Source organism: Crocuta crocuta, unplaced genomic scaffold (assembly GCF_008692635.1).
Source record: "Crocuta crocuta isolate KB4526 unplaced genomic scaffold, BGI_CrCroc_1.0 scaffold126, whole genome shotgun sequence".
NCBI classification, from domain to species: Eukaryota; Metazoa; Chordata; class Mammalia; order Carnivora; family Hyaenidae; genus Crocuta; species Crocuta crocuta.
Window position 1 is genome coordinate 2,728,146 of NW_027531000.1, and position 24,178 is coordinate 2,752,323.

Here is a 24,178-nt window from a genome sequence, read left to right on the forward strand (position 1 = left end):
TGCTATTTTGTAACTGCAAGAAAGCGCCTAACTCCAGAACCATTTACTCTATTCTCTATTTCCCCAATTAATTGTTCTCTTCTTTCTTTCCTCTCTCCATCCTAACCTTCCTTCCCTCCCTCTCTTCCTATTTTCCTTCCTTCATTACCTGTAAACTTTGTTTAAATTCCTCCATAAAGGAAGCCCAATATCCAATCTGTCTGTTACTTTCTAGCTATGTGGCTTTAAGTGCCTTAACCTTTCTGCTCTCTGTTGAAACATCTAAAGAATGGTTTTTAGGGGCACCTGGGTGGCTCAGTCGGTTAAGCATCCGACTTTGGCTCAGGTCATGATCTGACAGTTCGTGGGTTCGAGCCCCATGTCGGCTCTGTGCTGACAGCTCAGAGCCTGGAGCCTGCTTCAGATTCTGTATCTCCCTCTCTCTCTGATTCTCCCCTGCTCAGGCTGTCTCTCTCTCTGTCTCTCAGAAATAAAAAAAAAAAAAACAAAAAAAAACATTAAAATAAAAAAAGAAAGAATGGTTTTTACATTTTTTAAAACTTGAGGGGGAACCAATGAACAATAAGATGAGGCAGAAAAGACACATGGTCCACATAGCCTTCTGCAATATGAAGCTCACAACATACACATCTCCATCTCAGAGTCTGTTTCCCAGAGAACACACCGTAAGACATCCCTCTGCAGTTATCATCATCGCTAGAGTTATCCTGTTCAAGGTGAGATCATTACTTTTGTTTGCAACTCAACAACTCCCCTTTCATCAGAAACAAAAAATAAGAGCCTTGCCATGTGCAACCCAGTCCCAAAACCTCTCTGACTTCATCTCTTACTCCTCTGCCCCTCGATCACTCTAGCTGCACTGGCTTCCTTGCTTCTCTTGAAACTTGCCAGGCATGCCCCTGCCTCAGGGCCTTTGCATGTGCTGTTTTGGCTTCCTGGAATGCTCTCTGCAATATCTTCCTGTATTGCTTCCCTGGCACCTACTCCAAATCTTGAGGCCTTCCCTGACCCCCCACGTAAGTGCGTAAGTGTACCAGACTCCACCTCATCCCAAGAAGCTACATTCCTGGCGCCTGCTTTAGTGTCTCCATAGCATATATCAACAACTGGCACACAATATATTTCACTTATTTATATTGTTTACTGCCTGTCTCCTCCACCAGAATGCAAGCTCCATGAGAGCAAGGACGTTTTTCTGTTCTTCCCCCAGAACCTAAAATAGTAACTGGTGCACAGTAGTTACTCACTCAGTAAGTGTTGAACAAGCAAAGCGAGTGAAAGAATGGAAGATGATGGATGTGGAACTGGAAGATCTGTGATCTTTAAGGAAGTCCTTTCCCTTCAACATCATCTGATTTTCCTCACGTGAGAAATGAGAATAATTCTTATGTCATTTTTATCAAAGTTATGCAATACAACATTTGTGAAAGCATCGTATAATCAACTGCTAAGTAAAGGCAAGGCATTATTTTTGCTTAAACTGAATTCCCCATCAACGAGCTATTTATTTTTATAATCTAGAGCCACCAGATGGCCAAAAAGTAAGTGTGTAGCATTAAGACACAAAAAACCTTGAAAATTGTTGATATTCAAATAAAATATAAAAAGATTTATTTCAAAGCCATAACCAAAATGTACAATGAAATAAATGCATCTCTTTTCAATACTTAATTTTAAAAAGTACTCTTTACATTTAAATTTATAACCATTTGAAGATCTTTTGCTCCCATATAAAACGTCTGATAAAAGTTAATTCCATAAAGTATCAAATGTACTCGTGTTTATATAAAGGCATTCTCTCTATAAATGCAAAATATTTAAATAGTTGCATTATGAAAACGTCCTCAATTTCTGGAATTCTTGCTGGTGTATAGAATTATATTTCTACACACTTCTTAAAATGAGGTAAGATCAATGCTGACATTTTTTCAGATACTTTTTTCAGATGTTTATACTGCTCTGATGAAAAGTGCAATGCTGCCTTTAAATTTCTTTTCAAGTGAAATCTTTTCCCAGTAGTGACTCTATCCTGCACAAAGCACAGCCACTCCACTCACTTAAATATTCATGTGTTGTAATTCTTTTTACACAATTTAAACATCAAAATCAAAGGTATTAATGCAGTCATTCACTACTTTCTTTACAGAGATTTTAATAAATATCCCTAAAGTCTAGGAGACTGTTCATAATCCTTTAAAGCAGGGGTCAGCAAAGTTGTTGTGTAAAGGTCCATAAAAAAATATTTTGGGTTTCTCAAGTTACTATTCTGTTGCATCCTTTTTTTAAATGGAAAAATGTTTTTTAAAAAATCTTCAGCCCTGATAATCCTCTACTTTAAAAAATAGATGTCATTCATCTCTAAATTAGATTTCTCAAGTGTTAATAAAATGTAAACTTTGCAGTAAATTAAATCCTTGGTTTCCAACCCCTGAATTGAAAGTTCATAAACAGTAAGAAATTAATCCCAAAGAGTGGGAGTGCATTTCAGATATTCTTTTTAATCAATGGCATTTTTCTTATGGGCTGCTTTTTCATTCTGAGACGGAGAATTCACAGGTGTCTTTACTTTTTTTTGGTCTTCATTTGTGACAGGGAAAAAGTCTCTTGGTGTAGCTAATTTGGAGTCTGCAAACTCAAAGGGGAACACTCCTGGGTGAAAGGAGACAGAAGCCTCACGCAGGTGTATGCAGTCACGAACAGCTGCACAGTGGGAACCATCATGCGATACAGAAACTCAACCTAAATGTTCTCCAGGGCTAAGAGGGAATTAGTGGAAACCAGCTAGAAGGTATCCAAAGCAGTCCTAATGGATGGTCTAATTTGGGTTTATCATATGTAGCTGTTGCATTTGAGGAAAACACGATTTGTATATGAAATATGTGAACATAAATTAATGCAACAGCATGGTTTATTGAGGTTCTTGGTGCATATAACCTGGAGTTCACTAAAAAGGTAGAGCAGAGAATTCTGTGGGAGATAGTCTGGATTCTGAAAGGGTAAAACAGGCCTGGTTAGAACATCGTTTGATCCCTGACATGGAGCAGGCTACCAATAGCCTGATACTGAGAATCACAGCACTGTGTGTGTGTGTGTGTGTGTTGTTGTTGTTTCTCTTTCCTACCACAAAGTGTTATGAACAGATTTTGGCAAATAAAAAAAAGCTGCTGTGAATTTACTTAAATATATCATAAACACATTGGAAGTCTCTAGAATTATAATCCCATGGTATTATGCAAAAACACTTACAAACTCTAAAGCCATGAAAGTTGAAAACTTTGGTATACCAAAGAAACTCAAATACACCAGCGAACCCACGCCTTATTTTTGAACTATAAAAAGTAAAGTCTTCAGTGCAAAAATAGTATCTTGATAAATAGCTAGGACACAAAAATCACAAGAAACAGTTAAAGACTCTAAAACACATAAGTAATATCCTGAAGGCATGTTTTGGTCCAGAAAAGGTAATTTGGGGTTAGGAGACAACAAGCTGTCTTACTGATTTAACTGTCAGAGTCTGGGAGGTGAAACGTTCAAGTTCAAACAAACAGACTTTTGCCAACAGACTTGGCGCACTTATAGCTCATCATGTTTTTTCTTAAATGGCCACTTCGGGTGTTGTAATACGTGGTCTACAGCCTGAAGGACAAGGTACATGAACTCTTCTACATCAAAAGAGTAGTTGGTGAACTTTGGGTGTTCCCCAAGAGTTGGGTGGTGGCCCTGCAAAAACAAATCCAGTGAGAGACCTGGTGGGAGTCCAATGATTTCACTCTGGCCGAGGCAAATATTTCAGTTTATCCTCTACCTCAGAAACTGGCAATTTTTTTTTTCAGTACAGAGCCAGATAAGATCTTTCCAGCTCTGTGGGCCACACAGTATCTGTTACAATTACTCAGCTCTGCCACTGAAATGGACAAGCAGCCAAAGGTGGCACAGAAGCAGAGGGGCGAGACTGGCCCATTAAGCCTTTATTTATAAAAACAGGTGGTGAGCCAGATTTGGCCCGCTGGTCTATAGTTTGCTGATCCCTCCTACGTATGATTTAAAAGATCTCTCTAGGCTCAAATTTCACAAAGTTGTCTTCTCAATATCAAGATAGGGAGTGAATTTCCCCTTTTCCCCAACTTGCAAATGTAAAATGCAACTCACTATGTTAGGGAACGGTTTATCTTTGGGTTGAAGTTTAAGGACAGATTTTCATATTAATTAGATACTTTAAACCAATTAAAATGAAAAAAGAGGTGAGTTTTGTCATTAAACTTTACCTTATCCTGAGGAAAGACCTTGTTCTGCCTTCGCCAAGTGATGTAGTGGACCCCTCGGAGCCTGGCCAGGTCTAAGTAACAGCGCTCATCTCCGCAGTTGTACCTAAGGACACAAGGGCCCCCACGCGTGAGACTTGTGTCCAGGGGTTTTGCCAAATCAACAACTGTCTGGGGAATAACGCACCTCCCAACTATATTCCTGCAAAAGGTGGTGTAAACAGTACTCAAGATAGATGGAGATTATTTTTTAAAATATCCTCATAACTCAACTACCTTACCTTTAAAATAACCAAATAGGGTCAAAGAATGGAGGGAAATGAAGTCTATCGAGAGGGCCAGCTGCCTGTGAACTTGATATTATCTCCTAATACCCAGGCTACACACATGGAGGTGGCCTTAGGGGAGGTAACACATCCAAGGACACACATCTAGGGTTGCAGAAATGGAAACCTGCTCTGCTGAGCAACAAGGCCTGAAAAGCATTACCAATGACCTCTTTCCTTCCTTCCTTTCCTTCCTTCCTTCTTTCCCTTCCTTTGGGAGAAATGAAGCATGGGGATGGAATCCACACTTATCTGGCTATTTCTCTAATGTATATGTATTTCAAATATTTTTGTGGAACGATGGAAGTTCACAAGTTTTGTCTAAACCGTCTTCCATTTAAATAGTGAATGAAGCGGTTTTTAAAGTGAAACCATTAGATCTAGGCCTTGAGACGCAAAGAGAGAAACGGGGGGAGCAGTAACCACTGCCGGCGTGCCCAGAACTAAAGACGGGCATGGCGTCCACAGCAGAATCACTAAGGGCCATGCCTCCAACATCACCCACCCAGTTAGAGGGGCACTCCAGGAAAATCACTGTCATTTTGAGGCCTCAGTTCCCATGGGTCTGGAATCAATGAGCAGCAGGCAAAATGGTCAGTGTGAGTTTTGGAGCTGTGCTCTTCATGAGACAAATGGGCTTGAACACTCTCTTTTCTTAACTGTGGTAGAAAACACTTAACATCATAACCATTTTTAAGTGTACAGCTCAGCAGTGTTAAGTGTACTCACACGGTGCCACCATTCTCCAGAAATTCCCCATCTCACAAAACTGAAACATTATTCCATTCAACACAAACTCTTCATTTTTCTCTCCCCTGTGGGCTCCAGGCAGCCATTCTACTGTGTCTCTGTGAATATCACTACACTGGGTACCTCACATAAGTGAAATTACACAGTATGTGTGCTGTAGTGAGTAGTTTATTTCACTTAACATAATGTCCTCAAGGATCATCCATGTTGTAACATGTGATGGATTCCCTTCTTTTTACAGGCAGAATGAGACTCTATTGGAGATAAACAGAAATAAACCCACATTTTCACATTTTGTTTATCCATTCATCCACTGATGGACATTTCGTGGCTTCTACATCTTGGCTAATGTGAATAATGGTGCCATGAACACAGGTATGCAGCATACAGGTTCACTTTTACCATAATAATGACACAGGGTGTAGACAAATGATCACAGTCTAACAAGGACAAAGTAACAAGCTTTCAGGAAGGAAGTCACAGACTCCCATCTCCCACATCATACTGAGATGAAGGGAGAAAGGCGTGTTTGATTGCTAAGTGTAATGGCGGCCACAGACTTCACATATTTAGTTTTAGGTCTGTTTTCTCTCTAGATGCCTGCATAATGTGACTTTCCTGCAATAATTAAGTATTCTGCCTTTTGGGGGCAACTGGGTAGCTCAGTCGGTTGACTGTCTGACTTCGGATCAGGTCATGATGTCAAGATTCATGGGTTCGAGTCCTGTGTTGGGCTCTGTGCTGACAGCTTGGAGCTTGGAGCCTGGAACGTGCTTCGTATTCTGTGTCTCCCTCTCTCTCTGTCCCTCCCCTGCTCACGCTCTGTCTCTCTTGCTCTCAAAAATAAATATTAAAACAAATTTTAAAAAAATATTCCGCCTTTTGAAACTCTGAATGACAGTTGCAGCATGCATCAAAAGCATTATTCGAGGCTTCAATGTAAAAGTATCTCCAAATACTTACAGTTCAAATACAGCAGCCCAGTCTGGAAGGAACAGTAAATGGGTAAGACCAGCTCCATGCATTCCAATAAATATGTCCGTGTTATGACTGATCCTCAGCTGATCTAAAAACCCAAGTTCCCTGTGAACATATAGAACAACAAAAGACAGATGGGGAAAAGAGAGAGACTGTTGAGTTAGCTCATGACTCATGGTAACAGTATTTATATAAGTGCTTTTCCCAATTTAAATCACATTCCACTATGGCTTTTTGCCAAGTTCAAGCCTACTCCAATAATTAATAACTTAATTGTTTAATAATTTAACATTGTTTTCTAAGTAAGCTCACCTTTAAAAATAACTGAAATGTATTTATTTTATTTTTAGGTAATCTCTACACAACGTGGGGCTCAAACTCACAACCCTGAGATCAAGAGTCGTAAGCTCTACCCACTCAGCCAGCCAGGAGACCCTAAGTGCATTTAATTTAGAAGGAAACTTTTAGCACTATCTTAAATGAAAAACTAGTAATGCATGACCAAAAAAACCCTGTAAAGACAGATATAATCAAATGAAAGAGTTGCAAATCTAGGTAGATACTATTGCAAGGCAAAGCTCTGAGCCTAAGGCCTGCTCTTTCTTTATGAAAAAAGGAAATTAGCAGGCACTACACAGATGTTATGATATACTAGCATCAGACTGAAAACTAGTTCCTTAAGATAACAAAAGGATTTTTTTTTAGTAAAATAAATTCTCCTTGTGAGACTGTAGTTTATTCAATGCCATCTGGGTATACCTAAAATTATCTCAGATACAAGGGCATTGTCCTGCCTTTGCAACAGACTAATCCACAAATTTTATACACATCAAAATCCTAAAAGTGTCCTCAAGACCTTAAAAGATATGCAAACTCTGAACTGAAAATCAGTGCCAATGAAGTCCACTGAAATGAGGCTGGAGGAAGTATAACACTCTGAACATACGTAATGGAATTAGACCTCCCATTCTCTTACCCAAAGGAAAAAAAAAATTACCAAGATTTATTTTGGATTTAAGAAGAGAGTGTGAAATGTGAGCTTCTCCTCTTTAAAGAGCTTCCTCTTGAAGTAAGCAAAAAACCCCACATTCCACACAGAGAAAGAAGGCAAGGGCACCATACGTGTGCCTCACACGAGGTACACATGCCTCGGTTTCTCAAGGAATGCCAATAGATGCCACAGGAAGGGTGGCTATTTGCCCAGGTAGAAATAACCCTGAAGTCACCAGGTGCAGAAAACGTCTGAGGATAAGGGGACAAAGCTCCATCTATTACGTTAGTAACACTTCCCCCAGACTGACAATGTCTGGATTTATTGTCGTTCCTCCTTCATCCAGGAAACCCTACGTATCCTTAAAAGCCAGTCAATGACAGAGCCTTCCCAGTTCTTTCATCCTGATGTCGGGCCCTCTTCCTTCCTGGGACAATGATGGTAGTCAGCATTGCGTAGTGTAATTTGTAAAACAGTAATAGTTTTGCCAACTTCAGAAGACCAAAGGGAGAGAGAGATGAGATAAAGCAAGTGAAGCAGAGAAGTCTCAACAAATCGTAACTGTTCTTGAGATCGCTATTTACTCATATTTACTGGTCTACGGTCATGAAGTCAAGAATGGTGCCTTTCTCCATATCTGGATTCCTATTTGAAAGCCTGTGACCAGCTCATGGCAGATACACGACAAAGATTTATTGTATCAATGAATGCAAGCATGATGAATAAGGAACACAACTCCCATGCTCACTGATTTGTTTGTTTGTTTGTTTGTTTTTAAAGTAGGCTCCACACCCAACACGCAGCTTGAGCTCAACAACCCTGAAGTCAAGAGTCACATGCTCTACCGACTGAGCTGGCCAGATGCCCCTCTTACTGTTAGGTTCTAACATATTATAGACACCCATGTGCTGGTATATGTATACATTTTCTTTTTTAACATAGAAACTGTTTGTAGTGTTTAATTTGGAAAACAAGGTAGGGACTGTGAATGGGGCAAGGAGAGAAGAGTTTTCACCTGTCCTTTTGAGCTTTTTTCTATACCACTTGACTTTGTCAACCAGGAACATCTATTTTACAGCATTGTTTTTTATATCAACAAGGGTTACCTAGGCAGTAAATGTGAGGCATATTCTGTCTTTCTAAGCCGTTTACTTCTGTTGGAATTTTAAAAGAAGTATAAATACTTTTTAATATTTCTAGAAACCTTGTATTATTCTATGACACTCAAATTATTCCCATATAACTAATTTTGGGTCAAGAGTTAAAATGTGGCAACTAGTGGGACAAATTAGGCCAGGAAGTTTTTCTTTAAAATTCAGAATTAGGTGCCAACTTCTAAAAATTCAGAAATTTCAGGGGCACCTGGATGGCTCAGTAGGTTAAGCATCCAACTTTGGCCCAGGTCATGATCTCACAGTTAGTGGGTTCAAAAGCACTGTGACAGGCTCTGTGCTGACAGCTTAGAGCCTGGAGCCTGCTTTGGATTCTATGTCTTCCTCTCTCTCTGCCCCTCCCCATGCATGCTCTGTCTCTCTCCCTCTCTCAAAAATAAACATTTAAAATAATAATAATAATAATAATAATTACAAATTCAGATATTTCAAATGAAAATTTGGATTCCTCACTTCTCTTGAAAAATGAGATGGGGTTGAAACACTGGACCCCAGAGAGCTGACGAGCAATGGCCTCTGTGCCCTGGTGCAACCGCCGCCCCCTTTCCCCCGACCAGCGGCCCTCACCTGCCCTGGGGCCATTCCCTGCTCACTGCACTCACTGAGCTACCTATCTCTCCCTGGTCTATCAGCGTCCACAGCTACCATTCAAAAAATCCTCTTGATCCCCATTAACTCCTCCAAGCAAAAGATGACAGCATCTGCCCAAGGGTGAGGTGTCACTTACTTATACTTGTAATCGACAATCCGAACCTCAAGTGTAGACACTGTTTTCAGTGCATTCACCAGCTAGAGAAAAAAGAGAAACATTTAGAATTTCTTTCTTTTCTGTTTTATTTTTCCTTTGGGTCCTAAAATTTCTTATTTTCATACAAAACAGTTTTCAGGTATTATGCATCATTCAGGTCTAGTGTTTTGCCCCTTAACTGAGTTCAAACGCAGATTTCACTCCATGGTCATGTTACTCTAGGGTCCAAAAATCCCACTGTACTGGGCTGTCATTAGGGCTGAAAGGAGCCAATTCATGACAGCAAAGCAGGACCGAGGCCACTAGGTGTTAGCTGCTATGGTTACTACTTACTAGCTACTCCTTCAATTTCTCAATATCTATTTGCTGGGCACCTACCTTGTTCCAGGCTTTATGTGAAACATTTTCTCCCTATCTCACTTTGGACAAACCACTTGTGTTTTGGACCTTATCTTCTGAAAACACTAAATTCTTAGCAGACACGTTTTCTACATTTCTACACAGAAAAAACAATTATTCTCTTAGCAAACAGAAAGCAACAAAGTATGATTAATCTATTATCAGAAACACAGCCATGGTTCTCTGCGTCCCTCACAATTAAGCCATCTAACCCAACACTGTGGATTACTGCAATTCAGGAAGTTTTGCTCTTATATCCTGTTGCCTGTGTGCACTGTAGACAGTGATGGTAACCAAACTATCCCTTCAACTGTGCCGGCATTGGTTGGTACTTTGTTGAATGTAACTTAATCCTCATACAAGTGTCACACCAAGTAAATATTATTATGATGCCTATTTTTATTAAAGATTTTTTCTAATGTTTATTTATTTGAGAGAGAGAGAGTATGCACATGAGCACAAGTGGGAGAGAGGGAGAGAGAGAGGGAAAGAGACAATGCCAAGCAGGTTTCACTTGGCATGGACCCTGATGCAGGGCTCGATCTCACAAACTGTGAGATTATGATGTGAACTAAAATCAAGAGCTGGATGCTTAACCAACTGAGTCACCCAGGCGCCTCAAAGATTTTATTTTTAATTAATCTCTACATCCAGTGTGGGGCTCAAACTTACAACCCTGAGATTAAAAGAGTTGCGTGCTCTATAGACCAAGCCAGCCAGGCGGCCCCCATATGCCTATTTTTAAATGATACAACACAGGATTAGAGATGTTATGGACCTTTCCCAGAGTCTCTCGCCTAGCAAATGGCACAGCTGAAACTAATTCTAGGGCATCTGATCCCAGAACCTGTGTCCTTAGCCAGCACCTGTCCTCTCCCTTTTATTAAAAGCAACAGGCAGGGATTTACATCCAATCACCTCCCCTATTACGTGTGCGTAAGCACGTGCACACACACAAAATGGAAGTTCTGTCTCTGGACAGCCCCTTAACTCTCATAAACATGCAGCTTATGTCAAGGAGCTGAAGGAGTGAGGATAGATTAGAATCCGTTTTTCAGGAGGGAATTAATCCCGCGGCATGAGCCCAGGTCCTATAATAAGATGGGCCCACATAAAACGAATCGCCTGTTTTAGAGAGCCTCTGGCAAACAGGTTCTTGTTGACAATTTCTAGTCACACCATGAAGGTGGCCAGAGCTCTCTGACATGATCATTCCAACCTTGAGCGTGGGCAGGAAGGCAGGAACCACAATCCAATGAGAGCATGGGGGGGTTTATGATCTATTCATGAATCAAGGTAGAGTTCAATGTGCTTTCTTCTCAGCTTGGTAGCTGCCTTTTCAAGTGATGCCAGTCACTGAGACAAAAGCAGCAAGTGGGTGCTCTTTGGCATAGTGTTCAGTTCTGAACTGCCGGGTCTCACTTCTGGGCAACATGGTGCGGACAATCTATGTGACCACCTGTGAACACATCGACGGCTAAACCGCAGGATCCAATGGCACCGCCCCTTTCCACCGGCATCACCCCTTTCCACTGGGCTTCTTCCCAGCAGCTGGATAGATGCTGTTCCTTAGCCAGCCTTCCCCACGGACTGGGAGCCAAGGCGTGTCAGCCTCCTCTCACATCTATTTGTGTTAGAGCAGTGGCGCTCTCTAGTAAGAAGCAGGCTCAGACTCTGATGACCTTGGCTCACCCCCGCCTCCATCATTCTGCTCACTAGCTGCATGAGCTTCAGCATGTTTCTTTTTCTCTAAACCTCAGTGTTCTTTTCTAAAACAGAGGATAATAATAAAACATGTACCTCACAGGTTTGCTGGAAGCGTTGGGAACATACAGCAATATTCTTGGCACATAATTAGCACTCAATACATGTTACCTCAACAACATAGACTACTGGTCTGCCTGTCCGTGAGGCTTCCATCCATCTAGCCCAACATCGCATCACCTGATACATTTTTATTTCCGGGTCTTTAAAACACATGCACACTGCTCTTTTCTTGCACCCATAACTTACAATCAATGTCTCATTACACCGCATGCTCACGCCCTCCATATCCATATGGATCTCAAGACACTAATTGAATAACGTTGATCAGCCAGTTAGGCATCCAAACTAATTTGTGTAAAACACTTTATCCGTCCCCACCTGCCCCCAGCCCCCTCCTGCCAAGCTTTTCTCATCTCAATTCCACTGACCTGCTCAAGCTAAAATCCTGGGAGTTGACCGTTGATCCTCAATGCCTGGCCTGATGGAACAGGTACCTACATATTCCTACAGGAAGTATCCCAGACCCGATCTCCAAGACAAATCTTAAATCCATTTACTCTGTCTTCTCCTTCTCTGTCTCCTTCTCCTTCTCCTACTCTGTCATCACCTTCATCCAAACTTGTCCTGGGGCCACACTGACAGCTCTGAATGATGCCCCCTGTTCCTACTCTTGCAGCCAGAGTGCTTTACAAATAAATGAATAAGCCAGTTCATGTCTCTGCCTGTGTATCTGTCTTCTATTAGCCGCTACAACAAATTACCACAGACTCCACAGCTCCCAGCAACACAACTGACCCACTCACTGGTGTGCGGGACAGCAGTCCAGCAGTGAGACCAACAGATGCCTGCAGGGCTGTGCTCCTTCTGGGGGCTCTAGGGGAGAATCTGTTTCCAGCTTCTAGAAGTTGTTACATTCCTTGACTCGGGGCCTCTTCCTCCATCTTCAAGGCCAGGGATGTGGCATCTCGCTGGCCCTGCTTCTGTCCTCATGACTCCCTTCTGGATCTGGTCTCCCTCTTCCACTTTTGAGGAAGTGCTGAACTGAAATCTGCTCAGTGAGAAGAACCCAGCTAAGCAGAGAGCCTTCAGGCAGAGTCAATGGTTCTCTGGTGGGGACCGCTTAAAGCCCATTTGTGATTCTTCGGGCCCTGCTGGATAAACCAAGCTAACCTCTCCATTTTCGGGCCAGCTGATGAGCAACCTTAATTTCACCTACAAGCTCAGCATCCCTCTGCCATGTAACATAATCTCATCATGGGTTCTAGGGATTCGGATGGGGACATCTTTTGGAGAGGGCCCATTATTCTGACTACAACACCCTGCCAAAAACCTCACAGTGTCTTCTCCCACACTGGAATAGAACCCACCCATCTCCTCAGGTAGGCCCATGGGGCCAAGAGAATATGGGACCTCCCTACCCCCCGCCCAACTCCTCTGACCTCTTCTGGGGTCACCCCTACCTTTCCTGCTGTGCTACAGCCTCACTAGTGATCTCTCCATTTCTGAAGCCCCTAAAGCCCTGGACAGCACAGGCCATCTGCTTCTGCCTGGGAGGCTCTCTCCATGGCTGCCTTCTTATTGACCAGGTCTCTGCCCACAGCACATCTTTGGAAGTCTCACCTGATTGCTCCCCCTTCCTCCGGCATCTCTGGCCCCTTTACCACATCACCTTGCTTTACTTCTTTTGTGGCACTTACCACTACCTGAAATCACCTTACTTATGGACCTGTTTATTTCTTGTCTGTCTGACCTGGAGAGTGTAAGCTTGATGAGGGCAGGGACCTCACTTGTCTTGTCCTCTACTGTAGCCCCACGGCCTAGAATACAGCCCAACACATATCAGGTGTCCAACACATTTTTGTGAAATCGATCATACTATTGTGAGAACATCTTCTAGCCAGGTTGTTGTAGGTAATCGCCCTGCATGGTGATCTTATCTCAGTTAAATACAATTTAAGAGTAGATGCTGTCAAAATGAAGTGCAAAACCTAAGAGGTGAGTAATTTCCAGGACACATGGACATGAAAAGAATGGAGACTCTTGGAACTTAGTCCACCTCTGGATGTCACAGTATTGCCACACTCCATTAATCATCTCTCAAAAGATACTGTTGCATTTTTGCCACTAGTTTGTCCAGAGGCTGAATGTCTGGCATCTAGGGCAGTAAAGGCAGGACTCAGACAGAGCTTCTGTTTCCACTCTGAGTTGCGGCAGGTGAATGCTTACAGTAAGGCAAAGCTGGTTTGGGCAAAGGGTGGTGTGCTGACTCCCAGTAGGAGTCCAATAAATGAACTGGGCATAGCCGTCAAACTTTCCTAAAAGCTAATAATTTCAAATCAAAGCATTTAATGCAATGTGAAGAAAATTAAGCACATTAGTTACAGGAAGTTAAATTCAATATGATGGTATTAAAAATGCATACCAAAAACTAACCTCATTTTGGTTTAGTATTTTCCGGTACTCTGTGCTCCGTGCAAGAATGGTGACTCGGATTTTTCCGTCCTGCAATCAAGAGGAAAAGGCAAAATAATGCTGTATATGCCTGCACAGATGAGTGAATACTAGAACCCAAAATGTGATTCTCAAAGAGATGAAACTCAATCAAGATACATTTAAGGAACTGGTACATAGCCCGATTCCTTCTGACTTCCCTCAGGAAATAAAGCTGTATCCATTTTAGCCACAGAAGACAAAACTTGTTCATTACACTTCTGTTTGATTGGCTAGGTGGGATTTTTGGCAGGGGGTTGTGGGTTAGGTGGGGATTGTGAGAAGAGCAAGGGTATGTGGGGAATGACAGGAGAAAGGGAATGGAGAAAAACGCACATTCTTCCACTGTCCCTCAGTTTATCTGTCACAGGCTGGTGACATTTGATTTTGGATCATTTCAGGCAAGAAACTGTTAACCCATAAAACACTGTCTTCCACAGATTTCTTTTTCTGCAAAGGTGGCATTGATTTGTATTTCAGGTGGGGTCAGGTCCAAGACATAACCTATAATGTGCTCCTTACCTTGGGGCCCTCCTGGGTGATGTTCAGTCTGTGCAGCACGTGCTGGGAAAATGCCCTGAATAAACCCGTGTTTTGACAGCCAGATATCTGACACGAAAACATAATTCATGTTACAATGAGTAATTTCGCATTCTTATTTAAGATGTTCTCAAGTTACAAATAAACGTCTATCTTAAAATCTATGCAGAATAAGTGTATAAATATGAATGTTAACACCCGGCGGCGTGCTTACCAAAGGGGTGTTATAGAACAGCCCATATCGCATGCGGGGGAGGAGGGAAAAAATAGCTTCTTTAAAACACACCTAGGGATGAAGATATTGTACAAGGTAAGAGAGCACAATTTGCACACCACACCAAAATAGTATTTATGATTACAGAAAATAAGTTTTAATTAATCTCTTTTTGCACTGAAAGATTTTGAACAGCAAACTATTTCTCAAGTGAAAGTCGTAATTTTGAAAAAGCTAAAGGGAACATTTTTTAATGCTACATAGTTAAAAGCAATTATTCTAGTTTATAAAAAGAAGAAACTATGAAGTCAAAAATCAATGGTAATAGCTAATAGAAACTCATATTAAATATTTATCTGATGAGTGAGTCATCTGTAATGACTCTTATTTAGAGACATTTCAGGAAAGTTTCCAGTACCCTTTTGGAATCGTAAGTTTTCAAATGTATAACGTCATAGTCAGTAAATGCTCTCCACGTGTCAGAGAATAGGTCACCATATCCATAGGAGCTCTGAAAGTGGAAAGAAAATAGGTTAGGGCCATGAAAGGATGCAATATGGCTTTTTAAAAATGCAACGAAATACTCGAATAAGCTTGTCACTCGAATAAGCTTGTCAGTGTTAAGAACTAATGATGCTAAACCAGCTCATTAAATCCATATAAGAAAAATGGATTTTCAACTTGGGCCTGAGCAAATATCTAATTTGATGAAATGACATCAGAAATAATCACCACCAGGGGCGCCTGGGTGGCTCAGTCTGTTAAGCGTCTGAGACTTCGGCTCAGGTGATGATCTCCCAGTTTGTGAGTCTGGGCCCTGCACTGGGCTCTGTGCCGACATCTCAGAGCCTGGAGCATGCTTTGGATTGTGTCTGTCTTTCTCTCTCTCTCTGTCCCTCCCCGGCTTGTGCTCTGTCTCTCTCACTCTCAAAAATAAAATAAACATTAAAAATAAAAAAAAAAAAAGAAGTAATCACCACAATGATAATCTTAGTTTGCTGAAAACATTTTTTTTATTTGAAAAAAAAAGTTGTAATGTTAATTTTTGAGAGACAGAGACAGAGCATGAACAGGGGAGGGGCAGAGAGAGAGGGAGACACAGAATCGGAAGCAGGCTCCAGGCTCTGAGCTGTCAGCACAGAGCTCTACACGGAGCTCAAACTCACAGACCACGAGATCATGACCTGTGGTGAAGTTAGCTGTTCAACCAACTGAGCCACCCAGGCACCCCAGCATTTTGTTTTCCTACCCTATCTGTCTTATACTCACATCTCTGAATGTTAATTGATGTGGGGGTTTTTTCCCAGTGAATCTTCTACCCAAATCATAGACCTACAACAGCCTTTGTACACACTAGAATAGCTCAGTAAACAAAAACAATCAGAGTAAATGGAATACACTTTTGAAAAGAAATTTCAAGGCAAGAAAATGCCTTGGAAGTCCTAACATGAAAATATGATGAACATTTTTCTATATAATGATCTCCATTGACCAGAGAGTAACACATTGTAATTCTCCATTAACATTAAGAGTAATAATAATTGGGACGCCTGGGTAGCTTAGTCGGTAAGCGTCCGACTTTCGCTTTAGGTCATGATCTCGCGGTTCGTGGGTTCAAGCCCCGCGTCGGGCTCTGTGCTGACTGCCAGCTCAGAGCCTGGAGGCTGTTTCAGAGTCTGTGACTCCCTCTCTCTGACCCTCCCCTGCTCACGCTGTCTCTCTCTCTCTCTCCTAGAAATAAATAAAACATTTAAAAAAATTTAAAAAAAAGAGTAATAATAATTATAATAGCCTCTTGTACATTTCCTACATCTCAGGCATGGTTTTAAGCACTTACAATTATTTACACCCCACAAACGTAATGATCTATGGGATATCATTATCCCCATTTTACAGATGAGGAACCTGAGCTACAAATTTAACCAATTTGCATAAATGGCAGGGCTGGTGTGTTTGCAGGGCTGAGATTAAATCCAGTTGGTTTGGTTCCAGATTCCAAGCTTTTAACCTCTGCACACAATTGCCTCTCAGAGGGAAATGGTTCTTTCTGGTACATTTACCAAATGCATTTCATTTTTGCAAAGTAGAAATTAATTACGTGCTCCATCAGCTAAAGGAAGGAGATCAATTTCTTTAAAAATGGTATAACTTAGATTGAAAAATTCAGCCAAAAGAAATAAGAACCATGTATTGTAGGATTACATGCAAAGTCTACAATTGGTTACACATTATGCTTATGTCTTTCTATCATTAAAGCAATTCTTTCTTCAGATTTTGAAATTTTTATGTTGCACATATTAGAGCTATTTCAAAGTTATTGAGAAATGTTAGATGTAGTGGTAAAAAAAAATTTTCCCCTTCGATGTTTCTCCAATGCCATTCTAATAAAGGCCCCTCTCAACACCATCAAAAATAAAATGTCCCTATTCTGGCTCAATAATAAATAAAGGGCAATTAAAAGAGTGATTCGAGAAAGTTTCTTGAGATAAAATACTTCATATAAAATAAGATACCTTTGAAAGGAAAATTTAATAATAAAATATAGCAGTCCTGACTGATCCCTTTTCAGGGAAATCATGTATTATTCAGTAACAACCACCTCCAAAAGGTTCTTTTCCACATCCCTCAACTTCAAATTATCTGCCACAGGGGAAGGGCTTCTTTCTAGTCTCATGTTGAAGAATATTTGGATATTCTTGAAGAGGCCATAAAATTTCCTCCTGTGTATGTCTCCAATTTAAACATGCATATAACCTATGACTTAGAAAGTCTTATAGGAATATGTCCTCCAGAAAAGCTGGAATGAGGGTATAAAGACACATGCATGTGGGAAGGATATTCACTGCATTTCAATAAATAGCAAAAAAAAAAAAAAAAAAAACAGGCAGCAAACAAAATATAATTGGGGGGGCAGGACATAATACATGCATTGAGACATGTGGCATACACTCGTAGCAGCCACCAAGTATCATGTGGAGATAGATGCCCCTGATATAATAGTAAGCTAGCATATGAAACAGCATATTTTCACACCCTTACATAAGTTTTATTATATTCTTATATAGATCCTTACATATTGTATGAGGATATATTCATATTTGCTAAAGTAAAGTCTTGCAAGGGACTCCCACACATGCTAACTGCAGTTGGTTACTTTTGAGGGAAATAGACTTGGAGAAGAGGAAGAAAGGAAGGAGACCTTTTTCTTTCTTCTTCTTCTTGTTCTTTTTTTTTTTTACACCCCCATGGCTTATTATTTTATTTTATTTTATTTTATTAATGTTTGTTTATTTTTAGGGGAAAGAGAGTATGTGAGCGGGGCAGGGGGACAGAGAGAGGGGGAGAGAGGATCCAAAGCAGGTTCTGTGTTAATAGAACAGAACCCAATGCAGGGCTTGAACTCATCAACTGTGAGATCATGACCTGAGCCAAAGCCGGATGCTTAACCCCAAAAGAGGGAGGAAATAGCAGTGTGGCAAACATGCTCAGCTAAATGCATCCTGCCTTTCCTTGCCAGTTGTGGTCAGCATGCCCTGACATCATGTTCCCAGTTAAGTGAGTCATCTGGGACTTCATGGTGGCCATGCATCCTATTTTCACTCTCCAGCAGATGCAGAGAAGGGGAGGGCTGTAGAAGGTGCTCTGTTTAACTTGGCCCACTTGAGGAAGACATGGATAAATATGCAACAACAAGATATAAGGAAGCTTCTGCCAACTGATCAGAAAACTTTCCATCAACTTAATAGGATGTGCAGGGAACTATAGGGACGGGACCAGGCACTGTGGTTTTAAGGCCCAGGACGGGGAACTGGCTGCCTGGACTAGAACCCTGACCCCACCCCTTGCTGACCATGCTCTTAGAACACCCGTCTGCTGCTCACAGCCTCAGCTTCCTCATCCGTAAACCAAGGTCATAAAGGTCCTACTCCCTGGAGAGTTATGAGCATTCAATGACATAATATAGGGTGTAATTTTTTTTTTAAGGCACAACAGGGTCGCCTGGGTAGCTCAGTTGGTTAAGTGTCCAACTTTGGCTCAGGTCATGATCTAGCAGATAGTGGGTTCGAGCCCCACAATGGGATCTGTGCTGACAGCTCAGAGCCTAGAGCCTGCTTCGGATTCTGTGTCTACCTCTCTCTCTGCTCCTCCCCGGCTCATGTGCGTCCTCTCTCTCTCTCAAAAATAAACATTAAAAATAAATAAATAAATGTCAAAACAAATTTTTTTACAAAGCACAACAACCCTGAGTTAATTATCAGAGCTTCTGGTAGCTCGTGACTGTGCCCTAGAAGCACTGATAGAAAGAGAAGAGAAAGAGACTGTTGCACCCTTTGCTCACAAAAGGATTTTCAAGAAATGAAACTGTTGTGGTAGCAAAACTGGAATGCGAGAGGGAAGTGTAAATACTTGTGAAGAAGAAAATCAAAAGAGAGCATTATTAACATGTCAAGAATTATCAACCAATTCTCATCAGACTTCAAATCAAAGTACAAGTCTATGGAGCAGTGATAAAGGAAACCTTTCTACACAACTCGACTACAAGCCTCCTATCTCTGAAAACAAATCATGAGTGAAACCACTTACCCTGCTGTATGAGAATCTGACCTTTGGTTAACTGTCTGGCTCTGATGTCTGGAAATGAAGGCAGCAGGGGTCCACTGTGCTTCTAGGTATCACTGCTGGTGGTTTTTTTTTTAATTTTTTACAAATTATTTTTGAGATTGGGGGCCAACGTGGCAGAGAAGTAGGGGGCTCCATACTTCCTGCACATCGCAAACAAAGAAGGTCTGAAGCCAAAGGACTCGGAACCCCAAGAGTCTGGGAGGAAAGAAGACGGAGTCTACCAGGAAGAAAATGGGAAATCCAGAAAGCCCCAGCGGTGCGTGATTGCGAACTGGGAGAGATAAAAACAGGTTGGGACATGGAGGCACGGAGAGGAGGGATCCTCTTCTGCAAAGAGACCAAGGGAAGAAAAAGAGCAGCTGGGGAAATATAGGACTGTATTTGGAACAGATAAAAACCTCGGACAGGGAGGGAGAGGGATCCCATCATCCTATCTCTAACTGCAGGACTTTAGGACAGAGATCCCATCTCTAACTGCAGGGCTTTCTTTCGACTTCGGCAGCAGCCAGCTGCCCTGTTCGCACACCTGCAGGAGAATGGAGTCACCTCTAGATTCAGTGGTACCTCAGGGGCGCAGTCGGCAGCAGGAGGAACTGGTCCCCCTCTCCTGAACTGCTGCAGAACAGCCGCAGGATTACATTTCAGGCAGTGTCATTAATGCGCAAAGAATGGGAGTTTAAAACCGCAGCTAAGCGTGGGACATAGGAGACAGCTGAGCGAGACAGCTGCCTAGTGGGCGCCACAGCACAGTGAGGACGGATCCAAAGGAGTGACTTGGGACACCTGGTCCCTGATGAAGGGACTGGGAGGTTGCCATTTTTCTCCCCACAATAGCCAAGGCGAGTCCTCAGGGATCTGTCCGCGGGGTACAAAGGGGAGGTGGGACCCACTACACCAAACCATGCCCCTCCCCACTAAACAGCCGTTTATCCACTGGAGCTGCATAGATGCTGTGTAAACAGACGGCTCCCTCCTCCAGACCAGCAATGCGGCATTGCCTGGATTTACTCTAGGTCAATTCTTTTTTTTTTTTTTTTTAACACAACTGGACTGTGAGACTAGTTTTCTTTTTTTAATGTTTATTTTTGAGAGAGATAGAGACAGAGGATGAGTGGGGGAGGGGCAGAGAGAGAAGGAGACAGAATTTGAAGCAGGCTCCAGGCTCTGAGCTGTCAGCACAGAGCCCAACATGGGGCTTGAACCCACAAACCATAAGATTGTGACCTGAGCTGAAGTCAGGCACTTTACCGACTGCACCACCTAGGCGCCCTAGGTCAATTCTTGTTACTTAGATATATTATCCCTTTTCTCCTTCTTATCTCTTCCCTCCTCTGGGCTGGTTACTCTGGTTGGTGTGCCTAAATAGACATACGTAATCCACTCTCTTGATGCATGTTCTACACCTTCTTTCCTTTCCTTTCTTTCTCTCTAGAATAATCAGGCCATATAGTTTCTCTGGGTAACATTATCTTCATTTTATTTTTCCTTGCCTCCTTCTTTATTCTTCTTTCTTGTTTGTTTGTTTGTTTTTGGGTTTTTTTTTGGATTAAGGCTTTTAGTCCCTCTGACTGGTCAATGTTCATTTTCTCTTTCTACCCACCCCCTGTCATTTCTCTCTTTGTATATACTCTTTCATCAGCATTGTCTCCACCCTGTTCTTTACTTGTAGCTGGTATTTCTGGTTTTATGCTTTTAGACTGTCTTTTGTTTTTTTGGCTTTTTTTCATTTTTGTCTGTTTACCTCTTTGTTTTGTTTGTGCTTTTGTGTATTGTTTCCTGTTTGTCTGTGTTTTCCTTTCCAGGGCTACTTCAAGAAACAAACCAAAGCACATCTGGTGGAGGGTCCAAAACATCACTACAAGTAGGGAAATAAAACCAAAGTCACAGCAGCAAAGAGCAGGTAACACTCCAAAAAAAACCACCTTCTGAATGGCCAGGCCCTATAATATAGCAGTACTTGCAGGTGCAGAGCACATAACAAGCTTTTAAAATGTACAAGGGACAGAAAACTAGCCAAAATGATGAAATGGAAGAATTCTCCTCAAAAGAAATTCCAAGAAGTGACAGCTAAAGAATTGATCAAAACAGATATAAGCATCATAACTGAACAGGAATTTAGAATAATAGCCATAAAATTAATCACTGGGCTTGAAAAAAAGCATAGAAGACAGCAGAGAGTCCAATGCTGCAGAGATCAAGGATCTTAAAAATAGTCATGATGAATTAAAAAATGCTATACATGAGGTGCAAAATAAAACGGAGGCAGCCGCAGCACAGACTGAAGAGGCAGAGGGGAGAATAGGTGACTTACAAGATAAAATTATGGAAAAAGAGGAAGCTGAGAAAAAGAGAGATAAAATGATCCAGGAGCACAAAAGGAGAATTCGAGAACTGAGTGATGCAACCAAATGGAACAATATCCATATCATAGGAATTCCAGAAGAAGGAGAGAGAAAGACGCTGAAGGGGTACTTGAACAAATCATAGCTGAGAACTTCCCCAACCTGGGGAAGAAAACAGACATTGAAATCCAAGAAGCACACGGAACTCCCCTCAGAAGTAACTTGAATCTATCTTCTGCACGATATATCACAGTGAAACTGGCAAAATACAAGGATAAAGAGAGAATTCTGAAAGCAGCTAGGGATAAATGGGCTTTAACATACAAACATAGACACATAAGGGTAGTAGCAGACTCATCTTCTGAAACTTGGCAGACTAGAAAGAAATGGAAGGAAATCGTCAATGTGATGAACAGGAAATATATGCAGCCAAGAATCTTTTATCCAGCAAGCCTGTCATCCAGAATAGAAGGAGAGAGAAAGGTTTTCTGAAACAAACAAAAACTGAAGGAATTCATCACCACTAAACCAGTCCTAGAAGAGATCCTAAGGGGGACTCTGAGGAAACTGTTGCAAGGCTCACAAGCTACCAGAGTCACCACTACAAGCATGAATCCTGCAGAGAACACAATGACTCTAAACCCATATTTTTCAATAATAACACAGAATGTAAATGGACTAAATGCTCTAATCAAAAGACATAGGGTATCAGAATGGAAAAAAAAACAAGACTCATCTATTTGCTATCTATAAGAGGTTCATTTTAGACCTGAGGACACCTTCAGATTGAAAGTGAGGGAATGGGGAACTATCTACATTCTACTGGAAGTCAAAAAAACTGGAATAGCCATATTTATATGAGACAAACTAAACTCTAAAGTAAAGGCTGTAACAAGAGATGAAGAAGTGCATTATATAATAATTACAGGGTCTATTCATCAGGAAGAACTAAAAATTATAAATGTATACACACTGAATTGGGAAGCACCCAAATATATAAAACAATTACAAACATAAGCAATCTTATTGATAAGAAGGTGCTAATTGCAGGGGACTTTTATACTCCACTTACAGGAATGGATAGGATCAACTAGACAGAGAATCACTAAAGAAACAATGGCCCTGAACAACACAATGGACCAGATGGACTTGACAGATATATTTAGAACTCTACATCCCAAAGCAATGGAATACACTTTCTTCTTGAGTGCACATGGTACATTCTCCAAGATAAATCACATCCTGGGTCACAAAGCAGCCTTCAATAAGTATAAAAAAAACTGAGATCATACCATACACACTTTCAGATCACAATGCTATGAAACTTGAAATTAATCATAGGAAAAAGTGTGGAAAACCTCCAAAAGCATAGAGGTTAAAGAACATCCTACTGCAGCGCCTGGGTGATTCAGTTGGTTAAGCACTGACTTTGGCTCAGGTAATGATCTCGCAGTTCATGAGTTCAAGCCCCACAATGGGCTTTGTGCTGAAAGCTCAGAGCCTGGAGCCTGCTTTGGATTGTGCATCTCCTTCTTTCTCTGCCCCTCCCCAGCTCATACTCTCTCTCTCTCAAAAATAAACATTAAATTTTTTTTTAAAAAAAGCACATTCTACTAGAAAACTAATGGGTCAACCAGGCAATTAGAGAAGAAATTTAAAAATATATGGAAATAAACCAAAACGAAAATACAACAATCCAAACCCTGTGGGATGCAGCAAAGAGGAAAATACATTGTAATCCAGACCTATCTCAAGAAATAAGAAAAATCACAAATACAAAATCTAACAGCACTAAAGGAACTAGAAGCAGAACAGCAAATGCACCCCAAACCCAGCAAAATAAGAGAAATAATAAAGATCAGGGCAGAAATAAACAATAAGGAATCCAAAAAATCAGTAGAACAGATCAATGAAACCAAGAGTTGGTTTTTTGAAAAAACAAACAAAATTGATTAACCTCTAGCTAGGCTTCTCAAAAAGAAAAGAGAGAGGATCCAAGTAGATAAAATCACAAATGAAAATGGATTACATCCAATCCCTGATATAAACCATTATGCTAACAAACAGGACAACCTGGAATAAATGGACACATTCCTAGACACCCACACACTAACAAAACTCAAATGGGAAGAAATAGAAAATTGGAACAGACTCATAACTAGTGAAGAAATCGAATCAGTTATCAACAATCTCCCAACAAATAAAAGCTCTTGACCAGATGGTTTCCCTGGGGAATTCTACCAGACATTTAAAACAGAGTTAATATCTAGTTATTCCAAAAAACAGAAATGGAAGGAAAACTTCCGGACTCAATCTATGAAGCCAGCATCACTATGATTCTGAAACCAGACAGAGACCCAGCAAAAAAAGAAAATGAGAGGCCAATATCCCTGATGAAAATGGATGCAAAAATCCTCAACAAGATACTAGCAAATCGAATTCAGCAGCATATAAAAAGAATTATTCACCATGATCAAGTGGGATTCATTCCTGAGCTACAGGGCTGGTTCAGTATTTGCAAATCCATCAATACGATATATCACATTAATAAAAGAAACGATAAGAACCATATGATC

The 24,178-nt window shown here is 41.2% G+C and overlaps 1 protein-coding gene across 6 annotated transcripts in view; it reads right to left on the minus strand.

The window, feature by feature from the left end:
• Nucleotides 1-1,588: 1,588 nt before the first annotated feature.
• EOGT (EGF domain specific O-linked N-acetylglucosamine transferase) overlaps nt 1,589-24,178 on the minus strand; it is a 43,546-nt gene continuing 20,956 nt past the window's right edge. For all 6 annotated transcript variants that reach the window (XM_077770609.1, XM_077770602.1, XM_077770603.1 and 3 more), the window contains 8 exons: nt 15,056-15,148; nt 14,638-14,709; nt 14,406-14,492; nt 13,827-13,895; nt 9,207-9,268; nt 6,302-6,421; nt 4,266-4,368; nt 1,589-3,720 (listed from right to left, as the gene is read on the minus strand). In XM_077770609.1, coding sequence (XP_077626735.1) covers nt 3,574-3,720; nt 4,266-4,368; nt 6,302-6,421; nt 9,207-9,268; nt 13,827-13,895; nt 14,406-14,492; nt 14,638-14,709; nt 15,056-15,148 — 753 coding nt within the window. In that variant the 3' untranslated portion in view covers nt 1,589-3,573. The remainder of the gene's footprint in view (nt 3,721-4,265; nt 4,369-6,301; nt 6,422-9,206; nt 9,269-13,826; nt 13,896-14,405; nt 14,493-14,637; nt 14,710-15,055; nt 15,149-24,178) is intronic.